Here is a 26031-nt window from a genome sequence, read left to right as displayed (position 1 = left end):
TACTTTCACACTTGGTTAAATTCTTTTAGAAAACGAGTGCACTTTAATTATGCAGTGGACACATGTCCTTGACTAAACAGATGCATTTAAAACCTGTCAATATTTTCCTTTAACTGCTACCAAGGAATACAACTAAAAAAATCGGACCAACGGACATCTGTTCTAACGAACAACAACAATAGATAACCACAGGGTCAGACCGGCGGCAGTTGACCCAATTTGCTTAGGACTGTTGGGGAACGTGTGGATATGACATCATCATCCTGTGACCGGTGGAGTGGAGTGACCTCGTTTTTAGTGGCTGTAAGCCAGGCGACATGACCTGCTCCCACACAGAAGACTGTCAGGGTTATTTTTAAAACCTGATAATGCTCTCTGCAGCACTTAATGTTTATGGACAAGTACTCTTAGCAAGCAGACCTTTAACCCTTGACCACTGGCTGCTGCTGACCCTGGTGATGACCCGGATTGCCCCCAAGCTGTTATTGCTGTCTCTGTGTTGCATCCACCATTTGTTTTCAGCCGTTTTGACAGCCTACGTGCCAGTAACGTTGAGAACCATATTAACAGCATTCAGTCAGGTCAAAAAGTCTGAATCTACCACAGGTTTTGGTCACAGAATTGTTGTATGTGTAAGCGTTGCTGTGAAAACAAGCTGGCCTTTACAGATAACTGGGCTACCTTTGAGAGCCGGTCTGGGTGTTTAGGGCGAGGACGATATTCTACTTGGAAAGGGGTGACTTTGGGTTCTTGCAAAATAGCCTATAGTCTTAGAACAAGACTTGTTAATCAGTAGCAGGGTCACACAGCAGAAAAAAATGCTAAATCGACCACCTAACTAGCTGCCTTGAGGCATTAGGTCCGACAGTACTGAGACTGAGTCTGTTCCTTAAGCTAAACAAAAATAATAGAAATCACAGAAAGTTTGTTCAAGTAATAAAATGATTCTAAACGTAGCTAATACCGGATATGCAGCCAACCCCTTTGATCAGGACTAGGACCGCTAATTATCAGACCTAATTCCACACAACATGTATTGTATTGTAAATAAAAGGCTAGCTGCTCAAGGATTTAATGTGCTTTAGCTAACATAAATGTGTATTAACCCTAATAAATGTCACATTAAATGAGGCTAGCTTTCCAACAAACAGATAAATACACTATTCTCATGTGATTGCCCACAGAGGAAGCATCATACTCATCAACAATGAGGTAATACCCAGAAATGTGGATATGAATTTAAACTTAGGCCATCCTTAAAAATATTTTGGTTTGCAGTAACAGTAAAAAAAAAAAAAAAAAAAAAAAAAAAGGGTCAGTAGGTAGGTCTATTTTTTTTTTTTCAAGTTTCAGTGTAAAAAAAAAAAGTACAATTTTGGTGATGGTGATTACTGTACGTAGGTATGAATTTAAACAAATTAGCATATCGTGACGTCACTGACTGGGTCTTCAACCCGTGCCTTCAGGTGCATCATTGCAAACCTTATTTTGATGCTGGGCACAGTTTTTCCAGCACTTTGTGCCAAGTTAAAGCGGTGTCGAGCTTTTTTAATGAATTTTTTAGATGTATTATGGTGCCCGAACCTGTTAATATTATTTTATTGCTTTTGTATTAGTCGTTTGAAGAGTAAAAAAAAAATGGTCGGTCTTAACGCAAATTTACAACCGGCAAGTCGGTCGGACTTAAAGCAAAAAAAAAAATAATAATTTGAGTCGGGCCTAAATTGACAGGGTCGGTCGGGTTACGGCAAACAAGAATATTTTTAAGGATGGCCTCAACATAAAAAAAAAAAAAATCTACAAGAAAGAAGTCTATGTAGTGAAAAATTAGTTTAAACATGTCTACAAGTCTATAAGAAATTGTAGACTTCCTTCCTTATTTTAGTAGAAAAATAATCAGATGCTTCAAATATACATTTTAGTAACCCACAAGATGATCTGAAAGCAGTGTATGTAGCTATATTAGACTTAATAATAAACCAGGGTCCAGAGCATAGAGATTTAAAAATCACAGCTTCCCTCCCGAGCGTAAAATGATCTCTCATTACTACATTATTTCCTTTGAATTGTGTCAAAATATACACGTTGCCTCACTGCTCCGTTAACCGCATAATCGCATTGACAACGCAACTTAACTGAAAAGCTCCAATATTTATTGACTTTGTTTTGGTTTGCCCTTTGACCTTAAGCAAGTCCAATAAGTGACTGAATACAAATCAATCGCAGTAAACTCCATGGTAAAATGGCTATACATGCATTTTAGAACAGATCACTGAAATGTGGTAAATGGGGTCAAACTAAATACCAGACACCAGAGATACACTCTGGTGTCTAAATAGAATAGATAACAATATAACCACTTCATTATACAGGCTGAAATATTACCAGAAGCAACCAAACTACTGTTAAACACAAAATTCTTCTCCCTTAGCATTACTTACGTACACAAATCTGATCATACCTCCCCGTTATCTCAAAGATTCTACAAAAGATTGAGCTCATACTTGCATATAAATCACACTAGGGCTTGCAAAAATCTTTATTTTGCTTTAATGAACTGTTAACACTCTGATCTTATCACTTTGCATGAAAAAAATTTATGCACATTTTTAATCTTCCTGCAGTTATTTTTGCTGTCCTTTATATAACATAAAGGTAGCGTTGTGACCAGTGTTGTGTAAAACGGTGCTTCCAAAGCTGCAGGTTGCATGTCACTGCCCTAGTGTTAGCTCAAAGAGGCAGATCCAGATGTTTTTGGATGCTACTGAGTCCTTTCAGATCAGTCATTAAGCTAAAAGGAGCTTTATTTATTTATTTATTTATTTATTTATTTATTTATTTATTTATTTACTTTCATTGTTAAACATGTAGCCTAAAAAAAGGGCTAAAAAATATGATTTTCTTTTGCTCAAACTATGGAAAAGATGACTAGTCTACCACATTTCTGAATTACTGGTTTACTAGTAAACATTAATTAGTTTCTTTAAAGAACATGAAATCCTTTAGACAAAGTTTAGGCCTCATCACAGCACAAAAACAGCGCTGGATAAAGTAGTAAATGGCCTACCATCAAATTTGTGTCTCCTGGCTTGTATTAATATCAGTGCAGATTTTGATACCGCACTCTTGGTACAGTTCTTCTTGACTACCAACTTTTTAAACACTAACTGAGTTTTTTTGCAATTAAAAAACCAAAAAAAACAACAGCAACATGTTATCTAAAAATGCTCTGTTTAAGGGCCACTTTTTCCATTGCACATGCTACTTCTCGGTACAATTATTTGTAAAACATGACATTAGCTCCCAGTGCAGTGTAGATAATGAGTAGCTATATGTTTTAGCAAACCAGATAACAGACACCAATTTATTAACACTGTGAAATGTATTATGAACTGGGTGTTGAGTAACTTCCTCCTTTTTAAGTCTTACAAGACATAAGCTCTTCTAGAGACATAGAGAGGATCTAGATTCAGTGTTTTCAGTGGGCATGGTATAAAACCAAATAAACGAAACATTATATGACATTTTTACAAATTGAAAAAAAATATATTCAATCATTGGAAACAGACTCAGATTTTTTGAACACATTCAAGGGATCTAAATAGGTAAACATTTTCAGTGCTCTTTTGCAAACAGAAAGAAAAAAAATCAATCAGTTTGATTTTTACACCTTATTGTCTGTAAGAATCGGCAAGGGAATAGGACGAGGTCAGGAGTGACAAGCTGAAGAGGAGAAGGAGTAATTAGATGGAAACGCGGGCGCTTTGGTGATACTAAGTCAATTTTTTTCAGGCTGTGAACTTGAGTCAACACTAAGGGGCTAACCTCTGCTTCAACGAAAAGAGCAGAGCTTAATGTTAACGTGTGTTTATTCAAAGCAGGTGTAAATGGCAGCATGGACAGAACGCTGCTAGACAAAATGTCAGACAATGAGGGCAAAAGGAAAAGAAGTGGAAAGAGAGGGGGAAAGAGGAGAGAGTGGGGGAGAGATGTCTGCTAATGAGATGTCTACTGCTAGAGCTGTCCTTTTCAGACAGGAGCTTGTGGTGGAAGTTTGTATTTCACCTACTCTGGCACGTTCCTTCTCTGGATAACAAGCTTAGTATGTAACAAAAATAATTTGAACATCATTTGTACATGTAGAATCGTGGCTCTGGACTGCAGAATTCAAACTAAGTTTGTAGTAAACATTCCCCTACTAATGTGAACTTTTTTCCATGAACAATAGCTTCTAGCACTGCTTCATGTGTAATGATTGTTACTGTAAATTGCTAAATGTTAAATCTGACAAAAATATCAATTTGCTAGTGTGTTATATTAAAATGGGTTGATCTTTATAAAATATTAGTTGTTAAAAAAGATCCATTTCTGGACAAATATTTATATATCCCCTGTCCACGTCCATATCCCCTGGATAGCTTTGTAAAGCTTTTCTCAGAAACACATTTTATAAACGATGTTCATTTTTGATCCGAAAGAATATCTGCGAAGACACGATTTAACTATTACAATTTCTGCAATGCATTTCTGATGTACTTTATTAGTACATTGAAATATCAGCAGGACCTTCAGAAAGCAGAAATACTGTTTAGTCTTTATTAGTTGCATAAGACAAACGGTGCACAGGTAAACTCATTAGATCTCTTGTTCTGATGAATAAATGCATCTTTATGCTAATGTGTGTTTAGTCCTTGAGATTGAAATAAAGAGTTTAAAGGCTCAGTAGGAAACGGCAGACTTTCAATGGTAATTATGTGTGGTGTATCATTCAGCTTGCCATTTTAAATAAACAGGATTTAAAAGTAAAGCATCATAGAAAAACAGATGAAATAAATAAATGAATAAATAAATAAATAATAAAATAGACTAAGCTAGTTCGAATATTTAAGAAACTTAAATTTGTGGGCTTTCCATGAATGGTGCCATTCAAAGAGAGGAATGACAAGAAGGGTCCCTCAAATAAGCTCTCTTTACACAAGTGGTGAGCAGAAAAGCATCTCAGAAACCAGAAGCAGGAAATCTGATAAACCTTGATGAAAACGGTAGCGTCATTATTCAGCATCAGCATCATGAACCCATGAAACAAACCTACCTTGTGTCAACCGTTCAGCTGGTGGAGGTGATGCAATGATGTGGGGAATGTTTTCTTTGCACATTAGTACCAATCAGATGTCACCTGTCATCTTATAAAGTCTACTTCCAGAATAATAATTCTACAAAGCACACGTCATCTCATAATGACTCCATGAGCATGAAAATGATTCTGTGTACTTCACTGGCTTCTCCAGACACCAGATCTGAATTCAGGAGGGAACCTTAGGGATGTTGTAGAATGAGAGTTTCGCAGCCAGCAGTTCTGCAGCAATTATGTGAGGTAATCATGTCAACCTGAACTTCATTCTCAAAGGAATGTTCCTGACAGCTTGTGGATTCTGAGAGCAAATGGGATTGATGTTGCTTCCAGATTTCAGGTTTTAGAGAACAGCCTTGATATTAAGTGTTCATACTTTGAAGCGTTCAATTGCAAACAGTACCGTACTGATTTTAATTCTATCCCCTACCCTCTAATCCTAAAAAATGACCACTACAGTCCTATTTTAGTCATTTTATAGTAATGTTTTCCCACACACAGCGTGAATGCAGCACTAGCAGAGCAGAGACACACAGGCATCAACACTTTACAGGCACAAACTATCACTTCAAAGTGTATTGATCTGGACATGCAGCAGTGAAACTCCAGATGAGCTTCACAAAGATGTAATGATGCAGGGAATGAGACAGAACGAGTGAAAGAGAGAACTAAAGTGAAAGTGAGCATTAAAAGGTGGGAAATTAGGGTTTATAAGCCCACATGCCATGCAGTTCCAAAGCTTGATAGAAAGCACAAAGACACTGCCAAAATAGGTAAAATATTCATTAGAAGTGATCATTATACTGTTGCTGTACAAAAATGTCGTATCTACCAAATAAATGTGTGATCATTGAAGCAATATTTATATAAGTCTTTAATTTTTAAAAGTTTAAAGTAACTATCCTGCTTTTTTATAAAAAAGAAAATCCAGAATTTTTCATATAAAAAATCCTGAGATTCTAAAAGAAAAAGAGTTGAATCCTTGATACAAGGCATTGAAAGCCTCAAATGCTTGCAGTCGACTATACAAACTCAAAATGATTCAACAAACCAGACGAACTGTACAGAATAGCTTGGAATAGTACAGGTGCGTGATTTGGGGGTCAAAACAAACAAACAAAAAATATAGAGAGAATAATTAATCCTAGTTAATAGTCCTGTAGAAGTATTAGTTGAAGAAAACTTTGGAAAGGACCAAAATAATAAATAAAATTAATCAAGAAATACAGCTCTAGATATTTGTAGAATCAAAAAATATTAGAAACTGCAACTACTACTAGCCCCCTGTTACCTTGGTTGTAAAAAGATAAAATATTGTACAATATGAAATATTTTAGAGGTAAAGAAAGATGGAAGACTGTAGCACACTCTTGTAACATATTCATATTAATATTATGAACAACAATATTTTTTATTAATATTGTTTATAATATTCATTACTATATCACAATTCTTTTACAACTATCAAAATGGCAGAAATATCAAAAACAGATGCTTATTCAGTTTTATTCAGCTTATTCTAATTAAAAAAAATGAAACATGAATAAAAAGATCACAATCTCTCAGATACAATGTTCACCAAAAAGCATACTGAAAGTGACAGTTTATCAGGAGATGGATGATAGATCATCCAACCATTTATGCATACGTATACACAAAGTTTGTATGTATACTGTATACTGCTCTGCCACCATTGTCAAGGTAATTTAGCAGTAAAGGAAAATCTATATAGTCCCAACATCACTTCGTTTCTGTCTCATTACTGTCTCAGTCAAGGTTAAAGGTAAGAGCGGAAAGAGGTGGAGCTGTAGGTAGTGTGTAATCACAGCACTAGCTGATTGTTGAAGATCGCACACACACACACACACACACACACACACACACATACATACACACACTTTCTCTCACACACAACCACACCCACACACACACCTATAATAAATACAGCATATCTTCATGCCCAACCATCAGTGGTGCAAATCAGCTGTCACTCATGGTCTAAAATGATTCCTTGAATCTCTATTCACCCCTAATAATCAACCACACATTGCATCTCAATCTCAGTCACTCTCATGCTTACTGAATAAAAAGCAAGCCTATAAACACAGCTGCAGCTCATCACAGGTAGGTGGGAGAGTGTTTGTGTGCTGGTGTGATGTACAGGTTTAACAAGCTCAAGCATATTTACCAATCAATGTATACAATACATTACAATATACTAATGATCAGGATTTCAAATGTGTAGAGCAGCCAGGGTGTATACAAGTTCTAAATTGTGTGTGCGTGTCTGTGTGTGCGCGCGTCTACCTCTCACGAAGGTCATCAAGGCAGCGCTGCAGGTGAACCTCTCCTGCTGTGACAAGTACATGCTCTCCACTCTCCTGGATCAAAACTTCCACACACGGGTCAGCCTGGTTCAGGAGACGCATCCCCCGCACCAGCTTGGGCATCTCGCCTACACACGCACGAAAGTTTAGCGTGCACACACAAAAAATGAGAGAGAGAGATACAAAATTATATTTGTGAGTAAACTTTTTGTAAATTGCATGCCAATATCATTACATGGTCACCTCAAAAGTACACAAAGTTAAACAGTTATATATAGTAGCAGAATAGCAATTCATCAGCACCATTCCACCTTTATGACATAGGACACACCTCTTATTATTTCTCTCTTCAGTGCCCATTTTTTCGCACATCACAGTCTATTACACAGTATCTGAAATCACACATGCACATGTGTTTGATATTCTGAACACACCCCCACAGTAGTGAGAGCATACAGGACTATTTAATGTATAGTAACAGACACTAGGTAGTGGAAGAAGGCTTAGCAGCAGGCTAGAAACGAGAAACCAGTGAGAGGTTTTCAAAAGTCTTATTTCAACTGCATTGGAAAAAGGACTAAAAAGCAGTAGCAAAAAACTGCTGCATCTTTCTCTGGGTGATTTTGTGTTTCCTTTGAGGATAAAACTTATCATGCCTCAAGATCTCTTGGAAATAACATAACCCAGGGTTGCAAATTAGAAGGTAGAACTACCCCTACAGTGAGAGCCCTTGTACTGGAAGCAGGGCCAAATTGTGATGGCTAGATAACTTGGTCAGAGCATCTCCAAAATGGCCTGTACCGGTCAAAAGTGTAACTGAAACGGTGACAGGGTCATGGCCCCCAAGGCTCACTGATGCAAGTAGGGAGTGATGGCTAGTCCGTCTGGTCTAAACCCACAGAAAAGCTACTGTAGCATTGTTTGCTAAAAACAGCTAATGCTAGCTATGATAGAAAGGTGTTGGTACATCCAGCTTGCTGCGTATGTAGCCGTGTAGCCACATACTGCTCAGAGTGCCCATGCTGAGCCCTGTCCACCACTGGTACATTAGCATCATAGCTGGGCCATGGAACAATGGAAGAAGGGGGCATGGTCTGAGCCATCATGCTTTCTTTTACATCAGTTGGACAGATGGGTGAGTGTGAGTTACTTTCTTTGGAAAGATATGGAAGATGCACTATGGGAAAAAACTAAGCCAGTGGAGACAGTGTGATGCTCTGGGAGATCTTATTCTGAGAATCCTTGGGTCCTGTCATTCTGGATGTTACTGAAACATTTACCATCTACCTAAATGTAATGAAGAAACAGTTCAATCTTTCATGTCAACAATATTCCTTAATGGCAGTGGATTCTTTCACCAGCTCATTTATAAAGCAACTTACAAGACCTAAAGGATCTTAGTGCCACTTATTTGTTGAGTCCATGCTTCAATGGGTCAGAGCTGTTTTGCGTGGGACAAGGAGCATAACACAATATTAGGCATATCAGTGCATATTCTGCTTTATAATGAGCAAACCAGAGGACAAAGTGAAAAGAGAAAATTGCTTGAGAAGTCGTGTGGAAGATGACAGAATGAATGTCCTGTGAGTAATAGTCCTCAAACAAGCATAGAAGCTGGGCTAATCAACTAAAATATCCAAATAGCATGTTGCTAACTATTTGTTTCCCAGCCCTGTCTATCTGAATAGTTTTTGTGGGGGAAGGGGGATATTTTGTTGAATGACATATGTTGAATGTCATTTTAAAGCATAAAATCTGACTATTCATTTTACAGTGTGTACTGCTTCGAAAACAAAGAATTTGTAAATCAGTGATTTGTAATAAATTTCACACGTGTTTCTCACATTCTCTAATCCTCACTCATATGTCCAGACATATGCTTGCTAACAGCAGCGCTATAAATGCTAATCAATTAGCTTTTAATATATGGCTAATGTTTATTTGTTTCTATCATAATAAAAGTTGAACCGTTTGTAATACGTTTTAACAAATCACTTTCTAGTTTTAGCTGTCTTATTGGTTATGGGTTATTTATTTCATGGGTTCTTAAGGTGGTGGACATCGTTATGTTTTCAGGTTGTCTGGCTATCTGACTATTCGAGATTCTGAAGAATAACTGGTTGAATGTTTTTGAGATTCATGTGGAATTATTAATGTAATCAGCAGATGAACTGATTAGAGTTGGGAATTGATCAAAACGGCGTTAAGGTCACAGTGAAGTCAAATATCTGAAAGAGTTTGTCCATAGCTTCATTTTAGTTTGAAGTATACTTTAACAGTATTTTAGGCATACAAATATGTCATTAGAAAGACTTGATTAATTGGTGGTAGCGGCATCCTCATAGACACCTTGTTCATTTCAGCCACAAGGCCACTAGTTCCTTCATTTGGAAATCATACAAAAGTTTGATATTTGGGTTATAGCCACACACTGGAAGAGTGTAAAGTGTAAAGTATTCTTGCTTCATCTAACTTTTAATGACCTCAGATAACCTTATGGCAAACTAAATAATCCTGAACCAGCATGGAACAAGCTTCACTCCTGAAATGAGCTCTGTGTGTGTGTCTAATCAGTCAGTTCCTTTGTGCTCTAAAACGGGAAACATTTAACCGTCATCTGCAGTAATGAGTTCCATATGAGGGCAAGTATTACTGTGAGCTTCGTGTGGTTAACATGGCATCTATGATACTAAAGATACTTGTGCCATGTAGCATTTGTCTGCTGCATGCTGTTAATTAAGACTTAAAACAATCAAGCTGTGTGTATATTTAAAGTCAGACATTAAATGTACACAATTTGCCCCTCTGAGATGTTTGCTGTCTAAATTTTACTTCTTTTGTTGTGCACTAGAGCTACCCAACTAATAATATAGATAACAAGCAAATGCATATGATTATTATTATTATGATTTGTTTAGATATACCAGTCAGGTTAAGCAAATTACCCTCATGTATTTCACACTTCGAAGTTTGCAGATTTTTCCTATTAGAAATTTAGTAGACAGGGGGTTTTAAATTACAGCTCAGTATATTTAGCTAATTCACAGTTAACCTTTATTCAGAAATAAAAATAATATAATGTATTTAGCGTTCCTGAGGCTTTAATGTTAGATTTAATGCTACACACCAAGTTAGCATAGTTACTGTGGTTTATTCGCAATAAAACGTGTTGAATAGGATCATTTTAATTCTTTTTGGCAATACCTCTGAACTTTTAAGGTATAAACCCTTAGTCCTTTGCTTTTAAGGTATAAACCCTTAGTCCTTTGCATGAATTCATAGAATTTCAAGTGAAATCTAGTGTTTAAATCTGAAAAAGTTGCTTGCATAAGAGAGTTTTTTAGCTAAAACTTCATTCAGCCAAATTATGTTTATCTGTGCTAAGATATAACTTGCACAGATGGACAGATTCTCAACTGTTCACAGCCAAATTTGTTTCCTCGGGCCAGAACAGCCATCTTCACACTTCTGTTTATATCACATTTTGGTGTGTGCATGAGTGTCATGCAAATACATACTGGGATGTTTGGGTTCGATCGCTACTCTGACGATGGGGGTGGCCTCGAAGTTGAGTGGCGTGAAGGGGGGGCACGCGGCCGAGGTCGAGATGGTGGCTGACTTTAGAATAAACTCCTCCATCCCACCGATTCCTGCAGGAGCAACCACAAAACAGTACAACACACTGTCAGGAGTAAAATTACCCATAATGCAAAATGGACACCACACAGAACAACTAAATGCAAGATTAAACCTAAAACATGGATAACTTCTTAGCACTGAAAGAACAATTTCAGCAAGAAACGAGTGAGGAAACAATGAGGCGTGTTGTAGGAAAAGAATAAAATAACCACCCTGAAATTAAGTGTGTGTGTGGGTGTGTGCATGTGTGTGTGTGTGTGTGTGTGATGATTTACACATTGTGTGCAAGATTCCTAGGCTACAAGCTTTTCTAGATAAATAAGCCTCAATACTCTGTGTCTTGGCTGATGGACTACATTCAGGTGAAAGAGGAAACTGTACATGTCACTTTGGGCCAAACTGTCACTCGAAGCACCAACGGCTTATGCAGAGAAAAGCACGTGTGTGTGGTTGAGTGTGTCAGTGTAGAGTGCAATCAAAGAAGTAGTTTGTCAGAAGCTACAACAACTCATTTTTTGGCCACCTGAAAAAAAAAAGAATATTTTGTGCGCTAATGGTTCATTTTGATGCTTCTTCTGCACATTTTCTAAATGTTTACTTAATTTAGTTAAATTAATTTACTTAACTAAATGTTTACTTAAAAAATTAAAATATGATACATTGGTTATAACTAACTTTATTTAATTCAATGTTATATTAATGATTCGATTCATTTCTATATTTTGTACTACTTGAAAAAAAAATTGAAAAAAAAATTATATGAATGTAAAGTGTTTTTACCCCTGAATCATAAAAAAATGTGTGTTTTGTGCCAGTATAAAAGTAAATAAATCCAAAAATTTCAAGAAACAGCAGTTTAATGTAAAAAAAATAAAAATAATAATACCGCTATTAATTAAATATATAAAAAGTGATCACGTGTATCAGTGTCTGAGGCATCATTTTAACTGGTTTTCCAAATTGGGCTAAAATGCCCAGCTTTTGTGGCCCCTTTCTTGGGCACTGTGTAGACTACAGAGACACGAGGCTGGTGCTGTTAGTGAAGAGAGTTGTCTAAAGGCTACAATGTGGAAGTGTAACCATAAAATCTGATGAAAAAGTGCAGATGATTCGTGGATGAAACGTGCAGGGTCTCCAGTAAAAAGTGTGACCAGCATGCTCTGTGTATATTTGAACTCTATGGATTGCTCAGATTGGGTTGCCTCTGGTGTTCAATCAGTTCAACTGCATTACATGCATAATTAATAGAATGCTGATTTCCACTATGCACGTCGTCTCATTTTCATGCTATGCTGCATGCTAAGTTCTGTTACACCTTTACTACTTCATGTATTTTTAAATACTGACAAATCTTTTGAATGCTAAAAACAAAAAAAAACAAACAAATAAAAATCATTGTGAGCTATAATATAATAATGTAGAAGCATGTGACCTGATTCGTTACGAGGGAATTGTGGGTGAAGATCATACACTGGAGCAATGAATCACTTTATCCTGGCCTTGTATCACAAGCTCACTTAACATGGCTTCAAGAACACTCTAACAAACGCTGACAAAGCCGAACAAAGTACAGAGAAGTATAGTGTAGTGCTGTCATTTGCACCATCACTTCACACTTAAGCCAGATCGGAAGAAGCTGTTTGACCACTGTAAAGTGAATATAGCAAAGAGTAGGGCTGAGGAAAGAACATACTGTAGCTAATAGCATACATTTTAGCCAAAGGCTAACGGTATAGGGTGTTACGAGATGTTGTTAGAACACCACACCCTTTCCCTGGAAATTTGATCATCCTCTCAGATTCTCTGCTAAATGAAATGAACTAAACCTGATAAACTAATGAGGACTAAGGATGACCAGAATGTGATCCTGTCTTAAGAACATTTTAGCTAGCAGTCAGGTCTCTGTGCTGTTTGGCAAAGTGGAGGAGGAAAAGAAGAGAGGGCAAAGAAAACCTACAAAAGGGCAAGCTACAGAAGTCTTTTCACGATCTGTGATTCAATTCAACACTTGTCATGAAGAGAACATACAAAACTGACCTGAACTCTGAACAGGCCATTTTCTTTACTGCTTATTCTACACTGTAGTCGTGGTGAGACTGGAGTCTATCCACAAGGCACAATGCGAGGGACATGTTGGATGAGGTGCCAACCTATTGCAGGCAACAATCACACACTACCGACAATTTAGAGATGCCAATCAGCTTACATATATCTGTGGACTGGGAAAGGAATCTGTAGCACCCAAAAAAACTCTTAACAGGGAAAACACTGCAAACACAGGGAGGGGACGGGAATCGATTTGGGACGGAGCACACCGGGCATGCTCCCTGGGTGGGAGGGAAGGCAGACTCTTTCATCTCTTTCCATCACAGTGACACTAGCCAATCATGGACCCCTGTGTTGTTTGTAAAGAAGATACCAAGTCACATCATGTTCGTTTACACTTCAGCAACCAAGAGTGACAAATGTCGCTTTTATTTCAGTTCAAGCTTCTTTCATCAAATTTATTTAATCATAAATATGATTACGGCTCTAAAGTGAGCTCACGTGCCATTCGACAGCTTAGAGACCAGGTTAATCTTGAAAATCTTTTGTCTTAGTGGCCACTTACACACAGATACGGTTTCTAAATATAAAATTTCACCCATTTTGCTTTTGACTGATGGCTAATCAACACATCAAATTGAGAGCGTGGGTTTGAGGGCAGGGCTAATGTGCTTAAGCCAGTCAGCTACCTCAAAGCAGCAGGCAAACTTTTCTGACTTTTATCCACTAGAATCCCAGCAGGAACCAAGCGAAGTGTGGGATTTAACACTGAAAAATTTGAGGGCAAGGCTTGTGCACCTTTCCAGTGATCACTGTGTCCTTACTGTCTGAAAGACAAATGCTCCACACTCTTTACACCTAAGGGCCTAATCCAGAATGTCTTCTTACTCTCTATATACAATAAGTGCTTCAAAATAGGGCAGGAATTAGTGGCACTCTTTGATATTCTGTCATTGTACTGAGCCACAGAATGTCTCACCAAGACCTTTTTATTTCCAGAGCAACATTCTAAAAAGCATTTTGAATTGAAATAACTGATTTAGATCTATTATTGTATATTTTTATATATAAATGCATTATATTACACAGTTTATTTATAGTCTTTGTGTTCTATGAGTACATTTCTTTAATTTCTGCTGTTCCCTAATGTTTTATGCGTCACATACACGACTACACACAGTATAAGATATAGAGACTGTGAGGTAGAGGTCATAAAAACAGAGTCAAGTGTATGTGACAAATATACTTTGACTTAGAAAATATTTCCCAGTTTTCAGCACTTTAACCATCATTTTCTCCAGTTTTGTGCAGATTATCCTTCAATCAATACAAAAAAAAAAACATCCAGAAGAATATCCAGTTGTTTATCTAGATTAGTCTGCTAACTGGTGTTGAACTGCTTCCACAGGAAATCTGCCTTGTTAAAAAATAATAATTGCATGACATTCCTTTTCAATATTTTAATGCGTTTTGCAGTGGGAAGCATACTGACTTAAAAAAAAGTATGTTAGGTTTAGAATTGGCAGATTTGAGCCTCTATGTCGGTTCCTCTATTCTTATGTCCAATTATTCACTTAACACTTGACTTTAGCCTAGCGCAATATTTTTTACATATGTCCAAAACTAAGAGGATACATGACCAGCCATACCTATGGGTTTGTCAAACATCCTATTCCACGTTTATTCCGTTTTTTTTTGTTTTTTTTTATGATAACTTCTACATGTGGCTGTGGAGATTTGTGTTCATTCAGCTGCAAGAGCGTTAGTGAGGTCCGGCATCGATTATGGATGATGAGGTCTGGGGTGCAGTCGGTGTTCCAGTTCATCCCAAAGGTGTTTAGTAGGGTTGAGGTCAGGGCTCTGTGCAGGGGTTCTTCCACACCAACAATAACAAACTGTATGTTCATGGTTCATGAATCTTGCTTTATACACAGGAGCATTTGTCATGCTGGAGCCTACTTGGTCCCCTTGGTTCCATTGAAGAGAAATTGTAAATGCTACAGCATTCTGTACAATTCACTTTTGTGGCAGTGGTTCGCGAAAAACCCACATATGGCTGTGATGGTCAGGTGGCCACATACATTTTGAAAAAGGATTTTTTTGAATTCAATGGCATAGCTGGAATAGTTAGCATACTTGCTTGTTGTGTGCATGTGTTTTTGTATGTTTTGTGCCTTGTGTTATGTCATCAATGTAATTAAGCCTTGCCATCCTGACATAAGAATTTCAAATGTGGAAATGTGTAGGCATTCTGATAAATATTGACCCTTGGACAGCATGCCAATGCAGACATGAAAAAAAAAAAAATACCGTTAATGATTAAAAAAAAAAACTACACAAAAAAAGTAGTAGAAAGAGAGGTCTGTTGTAGTGCGAAGCAAAAAAAAAAAAAAAATAAATAAATAAATATAAAAATAAAAATGGAGGCCTGTTCATGATGCAGTGTACCAAAAAAAAAAAACCAGCAAAAAAACTAATTTTATGTGTGTGTATATATATATATATATGTATATATATATGTATATATATATATATATATATATATATATATATATATACATATATATATATATATATATACGTATATATATATATATATACGTATATATATATATATATACGTATATATATATATATATATATATATATATATATATATATATATATATATATATATATATATATATATATATACACACACATATACATATATATATATATAAATAAAACACGTGATTTTTGCTTTTTAATGCAATATAAAAATATAAAAATCCTGTGACCAAGCTTTACTGTAACATCCCAAACCTCATGTCCTCACAAGTGGAACATCCATAGCTGTTAAGTTTAGAATTGATTACAAACTGCTGCTACTTACATACAAGGCTCTTAATGGTTTAGCTCCCACATATCTAACTAGTCTTCTAACACGTTACAATCTTTCGTGCTCTCTAAGATCACAAAACTCAGGACTTCTGGTATTTCGCAGAATATCTAAGTCCACTAATGATGGTAGAGCGTTCTCTTATTTAGCTCCCAAACTCTGGAATAGTCTTCCTGACAGTGTTTGGTGCTCAGACACACTTTCCCAGTTTAAATGTAGATTAAAAACTCATCTCTTTAGTCAGACGTACACATAATACATCCCATAATATTGTGCACTATTACATCAGACTTGCCCATTTTTATGAACAGCAGATACGTTAATCCCTCTCCACTGCTTCTCTCTTTCTACCCATCCCGAGGCATCCAGACATTGTACCAGCTCCGATTGTCTTCCGTGCGATGTGAGATGTGAGAATCCTGAGACATCTACAGATCTAACAGCTCCAGTTAGACTCTATGATACTAAGAGGAGATCTGTTTGACTGTATATTTATAATCAAACCCTCCAGTGTCACCCATATGAGGATGGGTTCCCCTTTGAGTCTGGTTCCTCTCAAGGTTTCTTCCTTTACCAATTTAAGGGAGTTTGTCCTTGCCACTGCTGCCTGAGTCACCTCAGGCTTGCTCATTGGGGATAAATACATACACATTGTGAACTAAATATATCTAATTTTTATTATTTATTATATTAATTCTTTATATTATTCCTTATGTTTACCTTCTGTTCTATGTTTATGTTCTGTAAAGCTGCTTTGAGACAATGTCTATTGCAAAAAGCGCTATACAAATAAACTTGAATTGAATCGAATCCACCAGCTTTCTGAATCCTTTAATAAAAGCCGAACCCTCAACTCCATCTCTAACTTAACTATAAGGTCTACCAGTTGGCTGTAATATTCACCCGGTCATCTGCACCTTAAACCGTAATCACCATCAGTGTCACTGAAGCTGCAGCAAAATTGGAACTAAATATGGTTTAGCACGTAGAGCGAGAGGTCTGGAAGAGAAAGCCAGGTTCACCGTGTAACTTAGCCCTAAGTCAGAGCGCTTCGTCTCAGACCGGCTTTATTAAAGGACTATTTTAGCCCAAGCCCTAATCCTATTCATGCGGCAAGCACCTGGAGGCAGTAAAGTCTGCAATAAAAAAGGCTTACCGCTAATCGCTTAGTGTTTTAACCTGCACAGGCAGCAAAAGCTTTGTTGGTTTGCTAACATTAAAAGCTGATATGTCTCATGAGATTTGTATCTTGACATACTTATGACATCATTAGTGTACTCTCTTCCGTGTTGAGCGCATGATGATAACTAGAAGTAGCATCATCTAAAGGAGCTATTGTTCTTTTAAGTGTCTGAATATGAGTATAACTTCTACAGGATGTTTCACAGATGACACATTTCAGGATGGGAAGCATGGGAAAACAGGAAGCTGCCTCCTTTTTAAGGAAGAATAGTGTCCGGGATGACGTCATTTCTTCGTCTTAATCGAGAAACAAGGATGACTATTTTTTGACTATGATGAGTGTTTAGCTCATCAGAAGAACAAACAACATGATAGTGTTTATTAGACCATGCTTTAAAGCACTTTTTATAATGACAGCTCTCTGTCTCGGGATTACCTTCTGGCAAAAGGCAGATAATAAAGCAGAGAACCAAAACAAGAAACAACACATAAGAGAGTCATGAAGTGCTGTCAAGAAGAGTGAGAGATTTTTTAAAGAGACTTAGACTGAGAAATATCACATGACTTGTAATAATGACATCACCAGACCTCGTCTTCTCCTCTTTCCCCTGCAGCACTAAAGCCAGGCATTCTCATACGTGGATGAAGTGACCAGACAGGACACAGAAGCGTGTGTGTGTGTGTGTGTGTGTGTGTGTGTGTGTGTGTGTGTGTGTGTGTGTGTGACTATACTACTGTTTATTGCCCCCTCTGGAGCCTGAGGCACACTGCCATTTTTACTTCAGCTGATGTTCTCTTCACTGTAACCACATCATCTACAGCTGCCTGGCTGAAATAAAAGTATTGAGCAATGACCCGATGTTTTAAGTACAGCTAATCCACCAAAATCGTATTCAGTTCAAAGTGAAAGTATCAAAAATTGTGTAAACTGAAAGAAAAAAAAAACATGCTGCCAAAAGTATTAAAAAGCAAATAAATTTTAGCTGGTATGCTCAAGTCTCATGTGAAAACAAACATTTTAATAAACCTATATAAAACTGCTATGAGCCACTATGCCGCAGGTTAGTTGGTATATGCATAACAACACTACTTGGTTATTTATTTAGTTTTGATTTCATTTACTAAACAAAATTTGTCTGAAGTAAAATATTATGTACACAACCAATATTTACCATTTGCTAGAATCTGATTTGCTGCCTGGACAATTTATGTTCGCTGGAATCGGGGCCCGATCCTCCAACACACACACACACACACACACACACACACACACACACCAATCATCCTACAACACATGTCTTTGGGAACAATCCTAAATATAGCCAGATAATATGAGCAAATGTGAGCTGAATTTAAGTCCATATGCAAGGAGGACGACTGATTTTATCTTTGCTTTCTCCAGCATAAAGAAAGATTTTACTGAGGTAGGGCCAGAAGTGTTCAACCTCAAGGTCGATACTGCAGTCCTGTAGCCCTTATCCATATTTAATTGAGCATGGAGAGCTGCAGAGTTAACTACATTCTCCAGCATTATTTAGCAGTTATGGCGTATCGGTATCAAGCACATTGTAACCAGAGTTTATTCAGGGTTTGGACAGATGCTTCATTCTGAAATTCAAGCACTATTTCTTCTCTTTTCAAGATGTGTCACTCAGACATATTCTTTATTTCCTCTTTTTAAATTCCACAGAAATATAAAATAATAATAAATTTGACAACGGGCATGCTGCGCATTTGACAAAGCACATTTGTCATGTCTTCTAGAAGGCAATTTTTCTATGCCGCCTCCTCTAGTCATGCTGGAATAAATGTGCATGTCCCAGGCATTGCTTCATCTTAACCACAACGTCAGTGTGCTCCAGGTGAGCTACAGGAGCCGTCCATGTCCAAATGAGGAGGAGGAGAGGGGAGGGGCTACAAAGCAATTTTTAGCGACTTTTGTTTTTAATGCTTTTTAATTATTCAAGTGCTTTTTAAGCAGCACAAGAAAAAATGGTTATTTTCAAGTACTTACATTTCAAAAAGCCTTCAAGCATCTTCCAGCATCTTCCATAAACCCTGTTTATATACCTATAAGTTTAGAACAGAAAACTTTTTTATCTAAAATGTATAAATGCATTGTTTATAAATATGATCTCCCCATATCAAGTCATTGAAGTTGTCGTACTTAGCGCACCATCCGGTTCGGCGCTCTTGTTGGTAATTGGTTTGTCGCTCATCGTAGATGTCACACTGCAGGTAAGTGTCTGAAATCTTCTGACACTGCCTGAACTTAATCGGAGGGAATAACTGATTGCAATGGCCATTAATCTGCTGTCGGGGAACATGTCAAACAAGCCTTCAAAGACAACAGATTTTACCCTAGGATTCTAGAAATCTTTAAGGATTTTTCTCAAATGACCAAATCGTGGCCAAAATCGCACAGTGTGAGCCTGGCTTAACACCTAAATGTCCATTTATCCATCCATCCATCCATCCATCCATCCATATAAATCATCTCTCATTTACTCATTTACTCTCCACCCTTAATGTTCACCAGTTTTTGTACCCTAACTGTAACGTCCACAGCTTTTCTGTGTCCTCTCCAAAAAAAAAATGGACAGATTCCACAAACTGTCACCAGAACATCCACCAGTTTTTTAAACTGTGTGTCTTAATATCAACCAGCTTTCTGCACTGTAACTGCTATCACTTATGTTTGAGATATACAGTATCACATGCCACTGTAACTGTGTCAACAACAAACCCTGGTGGTGTCAGAGAGGCAGACAGCTGCAATCGTTTCAGAGAAAGAATGAAAGTAAAGCAGTCTCCAACAACCTGGTGCCTCGATCATTAAGCGCATTACAAATATTTCAATATTTCAAATAGATTGTGTTACAGAAAAGACTTCTCTTAGTCTCTTCTAGTTTCCTCTAGTCTATCTGTCATATTCACCTATCCATTCATGCACTGCTTCTTTCACTAACAGTATCCACCATTGGACGATCAGGCCCGAGATCAGCAGCTCAAAAGCAATTCCAGCCTTGAAAAAATAGACACACTGCTCACATGGCGTTTTAATGATTCCTACATAAATTCACTCAGACTTCAGCACACACATGCTTCTTATTTCCACACTGCAGTTACTGGGCAGAGAAAAGATAGAGAAAAAAAATAACAAGAGCAAAAGAGTAGGGGAGGGGGGAAAAAAAAAAAAAAAGACCGACACAGAAACTTGCTGTGCTGAGTTTTGTAAAAATGGTCCTTGATGAAAAAAAACACCAAAAACCCTAACCAACCCAACTGTAAACACATGGCCAAGATGTGTCCTATATTTATGCAGCAAACATCTCTAGAAGAAACGCTCATCCCCGACTTCACCCGCCTGTAAAAAACACAGAGGCTCTTTCAGCCAGCCAGCCCGAAACGTGAGAAGGTAATTACTCAGAGGTGACTGGGTCTCTAAGGCATTCCTCAACAAAGACTTAAAGACGGAGAGAGAGGGGTGACGCTGAAAAAATATCCTGAAGACAGAAACGTTCTGCTTATACATATAGAGGAACCACAGGAAAGCTATTTAAGACGTTCTGAAATCTGTGGCACATATGACACGAAAGACAATGTTTTTTTTTTTCCTGAAAAGTAGGAAATATTTATTCAGGAAAGAACAATCCCAGAATAAACATATTTAAATTCATCTGCTAATTGCTAATACTGTAACATAGTGTCATTGTTCCTGCTGTTATCACGACAATTCTAAGAAACTGTTCCTGAACATGAATGTTTCGTAATATCTTTCCATTTAAAGTGCCACGTTGTAGTCACGCAAACAGAGGTGTAAGGAGAGAGAAAAAAAGTTTGGTCTCGCTCTGTCTCTCGATGCTGGGAACGTGTGAATCATAGCTCGCATAACACGCTGCCAGGAGCTGATGAAAACAGAGTTCTCAGTCATGTCTGTCATTTCAAACATCTTCCTTAACACTCAGCACATGTAACAGCACCGGCTTCAGATCCCCGGTGCTCAGACTTATGGGAATCTCTGCTTGTTTTCACTTCTGCTCATTATAATGTAGACATTCATGGCTCAGTCGATGCACAGTGGTGGTGGTGGTGGTGGTGGGACATGTCTGTTTGAGTGTACTGCTATTTGTCACTGTGAGATAAAAGGCCAACTTTGATCCCGAGGTAGTACATGCGAATATATGGTGTGAAAGTACGGGATGGTGAATCCTAACATAAAGCAAATGAAAGTATGAGATGGGTTTTTGTTTAACGTAACAACATCATCTTACTAGGATGGAGAAGTGCAGCTGCACCTCTTTCTTCACATGCCCCATGACTACAGATCAGTGTTGTATAAAGTACTAGAAAGCAATACTTGAGTAAAAGTACAAGTATCGTACTAGAAAAATACTTTGGGAGAAGTGAAAGTTACATTTTAGAATATTACTCAAGTAAAAGTCTTAAAGTATCTGATATATATTGTACTTAAGTATCAAAAGTAATTTTCTGATATTTAATGTACTTAAGTATTTGAAGCAAAAGTAAAAAGTAAAATTTCACTGCTTTTGGTTGCCGTCTTTGCGGCTTTCCGCCGGTTAACATTATAGAGAAACGCCTCCAGCTCTGACTGCGTGTGCACGCTGCACGTGCCTGTGCTTCTTCGTAGAGTGTGCGGAGCGTAATGCAATCTAGGAGCATTGATTCGCCAAACCTCCCTTATTGCAGTCGCACACATTTCTTCTGATTTTATTTTGTAGTAACGAGTAACGAAGACGCTTATTGGAAATATAGCGGAGTAAAAGTATATATTTTATCTAGGAAATGTAGTGGAGTAAAAGTGAAAGTTGACATAAATTTAAATAGCGAAGTAAAGTACAGATACGTGAAATTTCTACTTAAGTACAGTAACAAAGTATTTGTACTCCGTTACATTACAACACTGCTACAGATACATAGACACCTGGACTACATCTGCTTGCTTTTAATCGCTGTAAATGCATCAAATGTGAATGGTCGTTTTACCCATTTGCAGTTCTAGGTAGTTTGTTCTTAAGTTTCCAAGAATAAAATTCTTAAAGAACTAAAACCGCACCTCAAAAAATACCTACAATAGAAGATGAGTCAGAGATTTTACACTTAGTGCATTTCTGTTTCTACCAGGTTTATATATATATATATATATATATATATATATATATATATATATATATATATATATATATATATAACACATATTTTTCTTCCTATATATAAAATGTGTCCTACTTATTTTCAATCCCCATGGCAGTGAATATCTACATTTATTAACTAGAATGTCCACTGGGTCCCTAAAATATCAGTCAAAAGCATGCATCTCTGCTTCCACCCTGTGTTCTGTGAGAGAGATATGAGTGGACGTATGTGTGATGTTAATCTGCATCAAGTCTTAAAATGGATAATTTAAAGGATAAGATTTCATTTTTAGACATGATGTGTTACTTGTACAGGCTGTTCAGCTGTTTTCTTCTGCCCAAAACATTGAAGAAGCGCAGTGTTATTTTAAACTCTATGTAAAGTACACATCCTGTGTTTGGCAAGTAATGGCTTTGTGCACTCTCCTAATAGAGTTTAGGCTTGCCTGCAGGAACGTAACTCGGATTATCAGCAATGTTAATTAATGTGATGTACAGCCAGAGCATCTCTCTCTCTCACTGTCTGTCTGGCACATGTACAGTGCCTGTGTGTTGATGAAGCGCACTCTGTATACCACATAGCGCGTGTTGCTATAGTTAATGCTTCAAATTTGTTTTTCAATCAGAACAAATATAAGGAAGTCCAAGTCCAAGCGGCAGTTTGGCAGTAAATAAATTAGTGATAGCACAATAACACTTCTTTTCTCATACAAACACTGACAGGGAGATTTTTGAGCATCACCCAGCTCTGATGTCCATCTGATACGTTAAAGCACTTCAATTAAACTAAAAAAACAAAACAAAAAACAAACACTTCTCACGTGGATATAACAAATAAAGAAACAGAAGACTGTTATGGCGAATCAGCAAATAAAAGAAATGTTTCGGGGCTGTAGGTAATTTCATCATCAGTGTATGACTGAAGCAATCTTCCTGACCAATTCATTCCTTTGGTTAAACACACAGCCAAACAGTCATCACATAACCCTTAGTCTGAAGTATTTCTACCACCTGTGTAGCATTATAACTGTGCTAATACCTGAACATATCTTCCAGTGAACTGCAGAAATATAGCAGAGCTGCCTGCTAATGTTTTCTATCCGAGATGAAATTAGTCTCTGACAACCAGTTAAACGTCTCAAAGGACAAATCAATAATAACTTTTTTTTAATTGGCTGTCTGAAAAGCCATTTCAAACTTTGTATAGAGCAGCATTTGGCTCGGAGGCCATTTGATGGATTTGTCTGGCAAACTGCTATGTTATTGGTGATAACAGAGGAGCAGCACTCCTACAGCTAAGATTTCTTCTCAGATAAACAAGTGTTTCTTTCCATGTGCCTTTTTTTTATTATTTCTTTTTGTTTAACACCAAAATAATTCCTTAAAGACATGCCATAAACATCTAGACTGTCAAAGGTCAAAATTTATCGGTAGAATCTTCCCGTTTCCTCTGAAAGCTTCTAAAAGAGTAACTGGGACAGGCAATCTGGATACATACATGCATATACACACACACACTCACACACACATATACATAATATATATATATATATATATATAGGCCAGAAAAATCTCCTCAAACCACACAGCTGGCCAAGGCGCAGGTTATATCAAGAACATTTTTTCCTCTGTGTGCCTATGTCAGCTGCTGTCGCTCTCAGCCCTGGCTCTGTGTGTGTTTGTGTGTGTGTGTGTGTGTTCACTTTAAAGCTGGTGCTGCCATGGCCCATAAAAAAGTATCCCTAAATAATAATCATGCCTTGTCTTTTCGATCAGACCATCTCTGCTTGTTCCATCATGTACATGGTATCCAGAGTGAATTTTTTTAAAGGCTCATTCCAAAGCTGCTTCAAGTTAATTCCATAATATGATAATAATAAGGATGAGATAAAACACTAAAGTCATCACACGCACCAGAAGTACGTGTTCGACAAATTAAGGAATTTCCCTCATATAGTTAATCACAATCATAAAAGCTGCCATAAGGCAATTTCCAAGAAACTCTAGAAGAATAAAATTCTTTAAAACAGACAGCTGAATATGAGCATAGAAAGAACGGAGCATGAATTAGAAAGAGCAGCTTCTGAATGTAAAGAATAAAACACAACAGGATCGATTGGGATGCAGTGTATTCCTAAAACACCACAGCCATATCAGAATGAAAACTACTTCATATTTCTTAACACTGCTTTTCAACTCATCTCTAGATACTTATAGAGTATGAGGACCATCTGAGAAACAAGTTTGTAACTATTATCACTTACATTACAGCAGCTTTAAACAGTCCTTTTCTCACTTTCTCTTCAAGTTAATTAGACAAAATAAAGCAGAACCGTTTGTGTGGAAAAGAAAATAATGTTTTTTTGTTTTTTTTTATGAAACTGTTGCCCCTTGTAGTCTAAGAAAAAAGCACTATCTACTGTGGAGTGTGACATGACTAAGATATCCAATGCTAATATGTTCATGATAAAACTAACAATTTTTTGGCCTCTGGTATAAAGAGAAACTTTTCCTCAGAGAAAACCTCACCATATACATGCTTACACTGTTTAACGCTGGTGTTAAATAGCTGGAGGACTCGCTAGGTAATTAAGTTCACACTTAAATGTTAGAACAAGTGCTATTTAAACCAAACTAGCTTTGTTATACGCTGAAGATTGTAAACTTTTCCTTTCTATCGTTTCTCTCAACATTCCCGGCTGTGTTATTAAAATGTTATGTGTCACAAAATTCAGAAAACTGGAACAGAAAACATTCGGCTAAATAAAAATTCCACACGACCACACAGCTATGGGGTAAACAAAGTAACTTTTGTAAACTATAATTAAGAATCACATTAAAACAAATAAAGCAAATACAAACGGAAGGACGTAGATAAAACGTGATACCAAGCCTCTAAAAATCATCTGCTCACTAGCTTAACTAAACAAAATAAATAAACAAACGCATGACTAATTAAACACATGCTCCAAAATCAAATATTGCGCAAGATCTTCCTTCAAGGAGTGTTTTCCTTTCTAGCCAGGATAGCAGATCCTGAGACGGAAAACAAAGGCGCAGTTAGCAGTGAAAAGACTGCAGCTCTGCTGAACACAGAGTGAGGTGAATCATTAACTGCGTGCTCATGCTGCTAAAATCAACCGGCACACCAGTTTGAAAAGCAGCTATTCTGTTAGCGACAAAAGATAAAAGCGACAACAGAAAGTGGAGACAAAGGCCTCGTCAAGTGTTACGAAGCTCTTAAGCAAATTTCAGGAAGAAAGCAATCAGGAAGTGATTATTATTTTTAGATGATGTTTCAGAGACACCTGATGACAAATTCTAAGTATTTTATGTGAGTGTGTGGTTTGATTCAAAATATTTTATGCCTATGTATCCCTTGTTTAAAAAAAAAGAATCCTTTTGTATTCCAATTTGGAACTTAGCAGAGGATTTAAACATCTGCATTTCATTAGAAATGCTATTATAAAAGTAGTTGCAAATTACAGAGGGAATGATTATATGATTATATACATATATATAAGCCTCATCGCAGCCTTTATTGTATTTGTCTGTGCACTTTGAAGTCCAGTAAACACACATCTTGTGTGTGTATGTGTGTGTGTAAGGGAAGTTAGAGATATTGAGTGTGATTACATGTGTCCAGAACATGATGTCTCCAATTTTGCT

At 37.1% G+C, this 26031-nt stretch overlaps 1 protein-coding gene across 3 annotated transcripts in view; it reads right to left on the bottom strand.

The window, feature by feature from the left end:
- The window catches only part of efl1 (elongation factor like GTPase 1), a 292867-nt gene that overhangs the window by 15569 nt on the left and 251267 nt on the right, over window positions 1-26031 (bottom strand). For all 3 annotated transcript variants that reach the window (XM_060883929.1, XM_060883912.1, XM_060883920.1), the window contains exons 16-17: window positions 10977-11108; window positions 7439-7586 (exon numbers count right to left, since the gene is read on the bottom strand). In XM_060883929.1, the coding sequence (XP_060739912.1) occupies window positions 7439-7586; window positions 10977-11108 (280 nt within the window). The remainder of the gene's footprint in view (window positions 1-7438; window positions 7587-10976; window positions 11109-26031) is intronic.

The sequence above is a fragment of the Tachysurus vachellii genome, chromosome 1, assembly GCF_030014155.1.
Source record: "Tachysurus vachellii isolate PV-2020 chromosome 1, HZAU_Pvac_v1, whole genome shotgun sequence".
Classification (NCBI taxonomy): Eukaryota; Metazoa; Chordata; class Actinopteri; order Siluriformes; family Bagridae; genus Tachysurus; species Tachysurus vachellii.
This window is presented reverse-complemented; position numbering and strand designations above follow the sequence as displayed.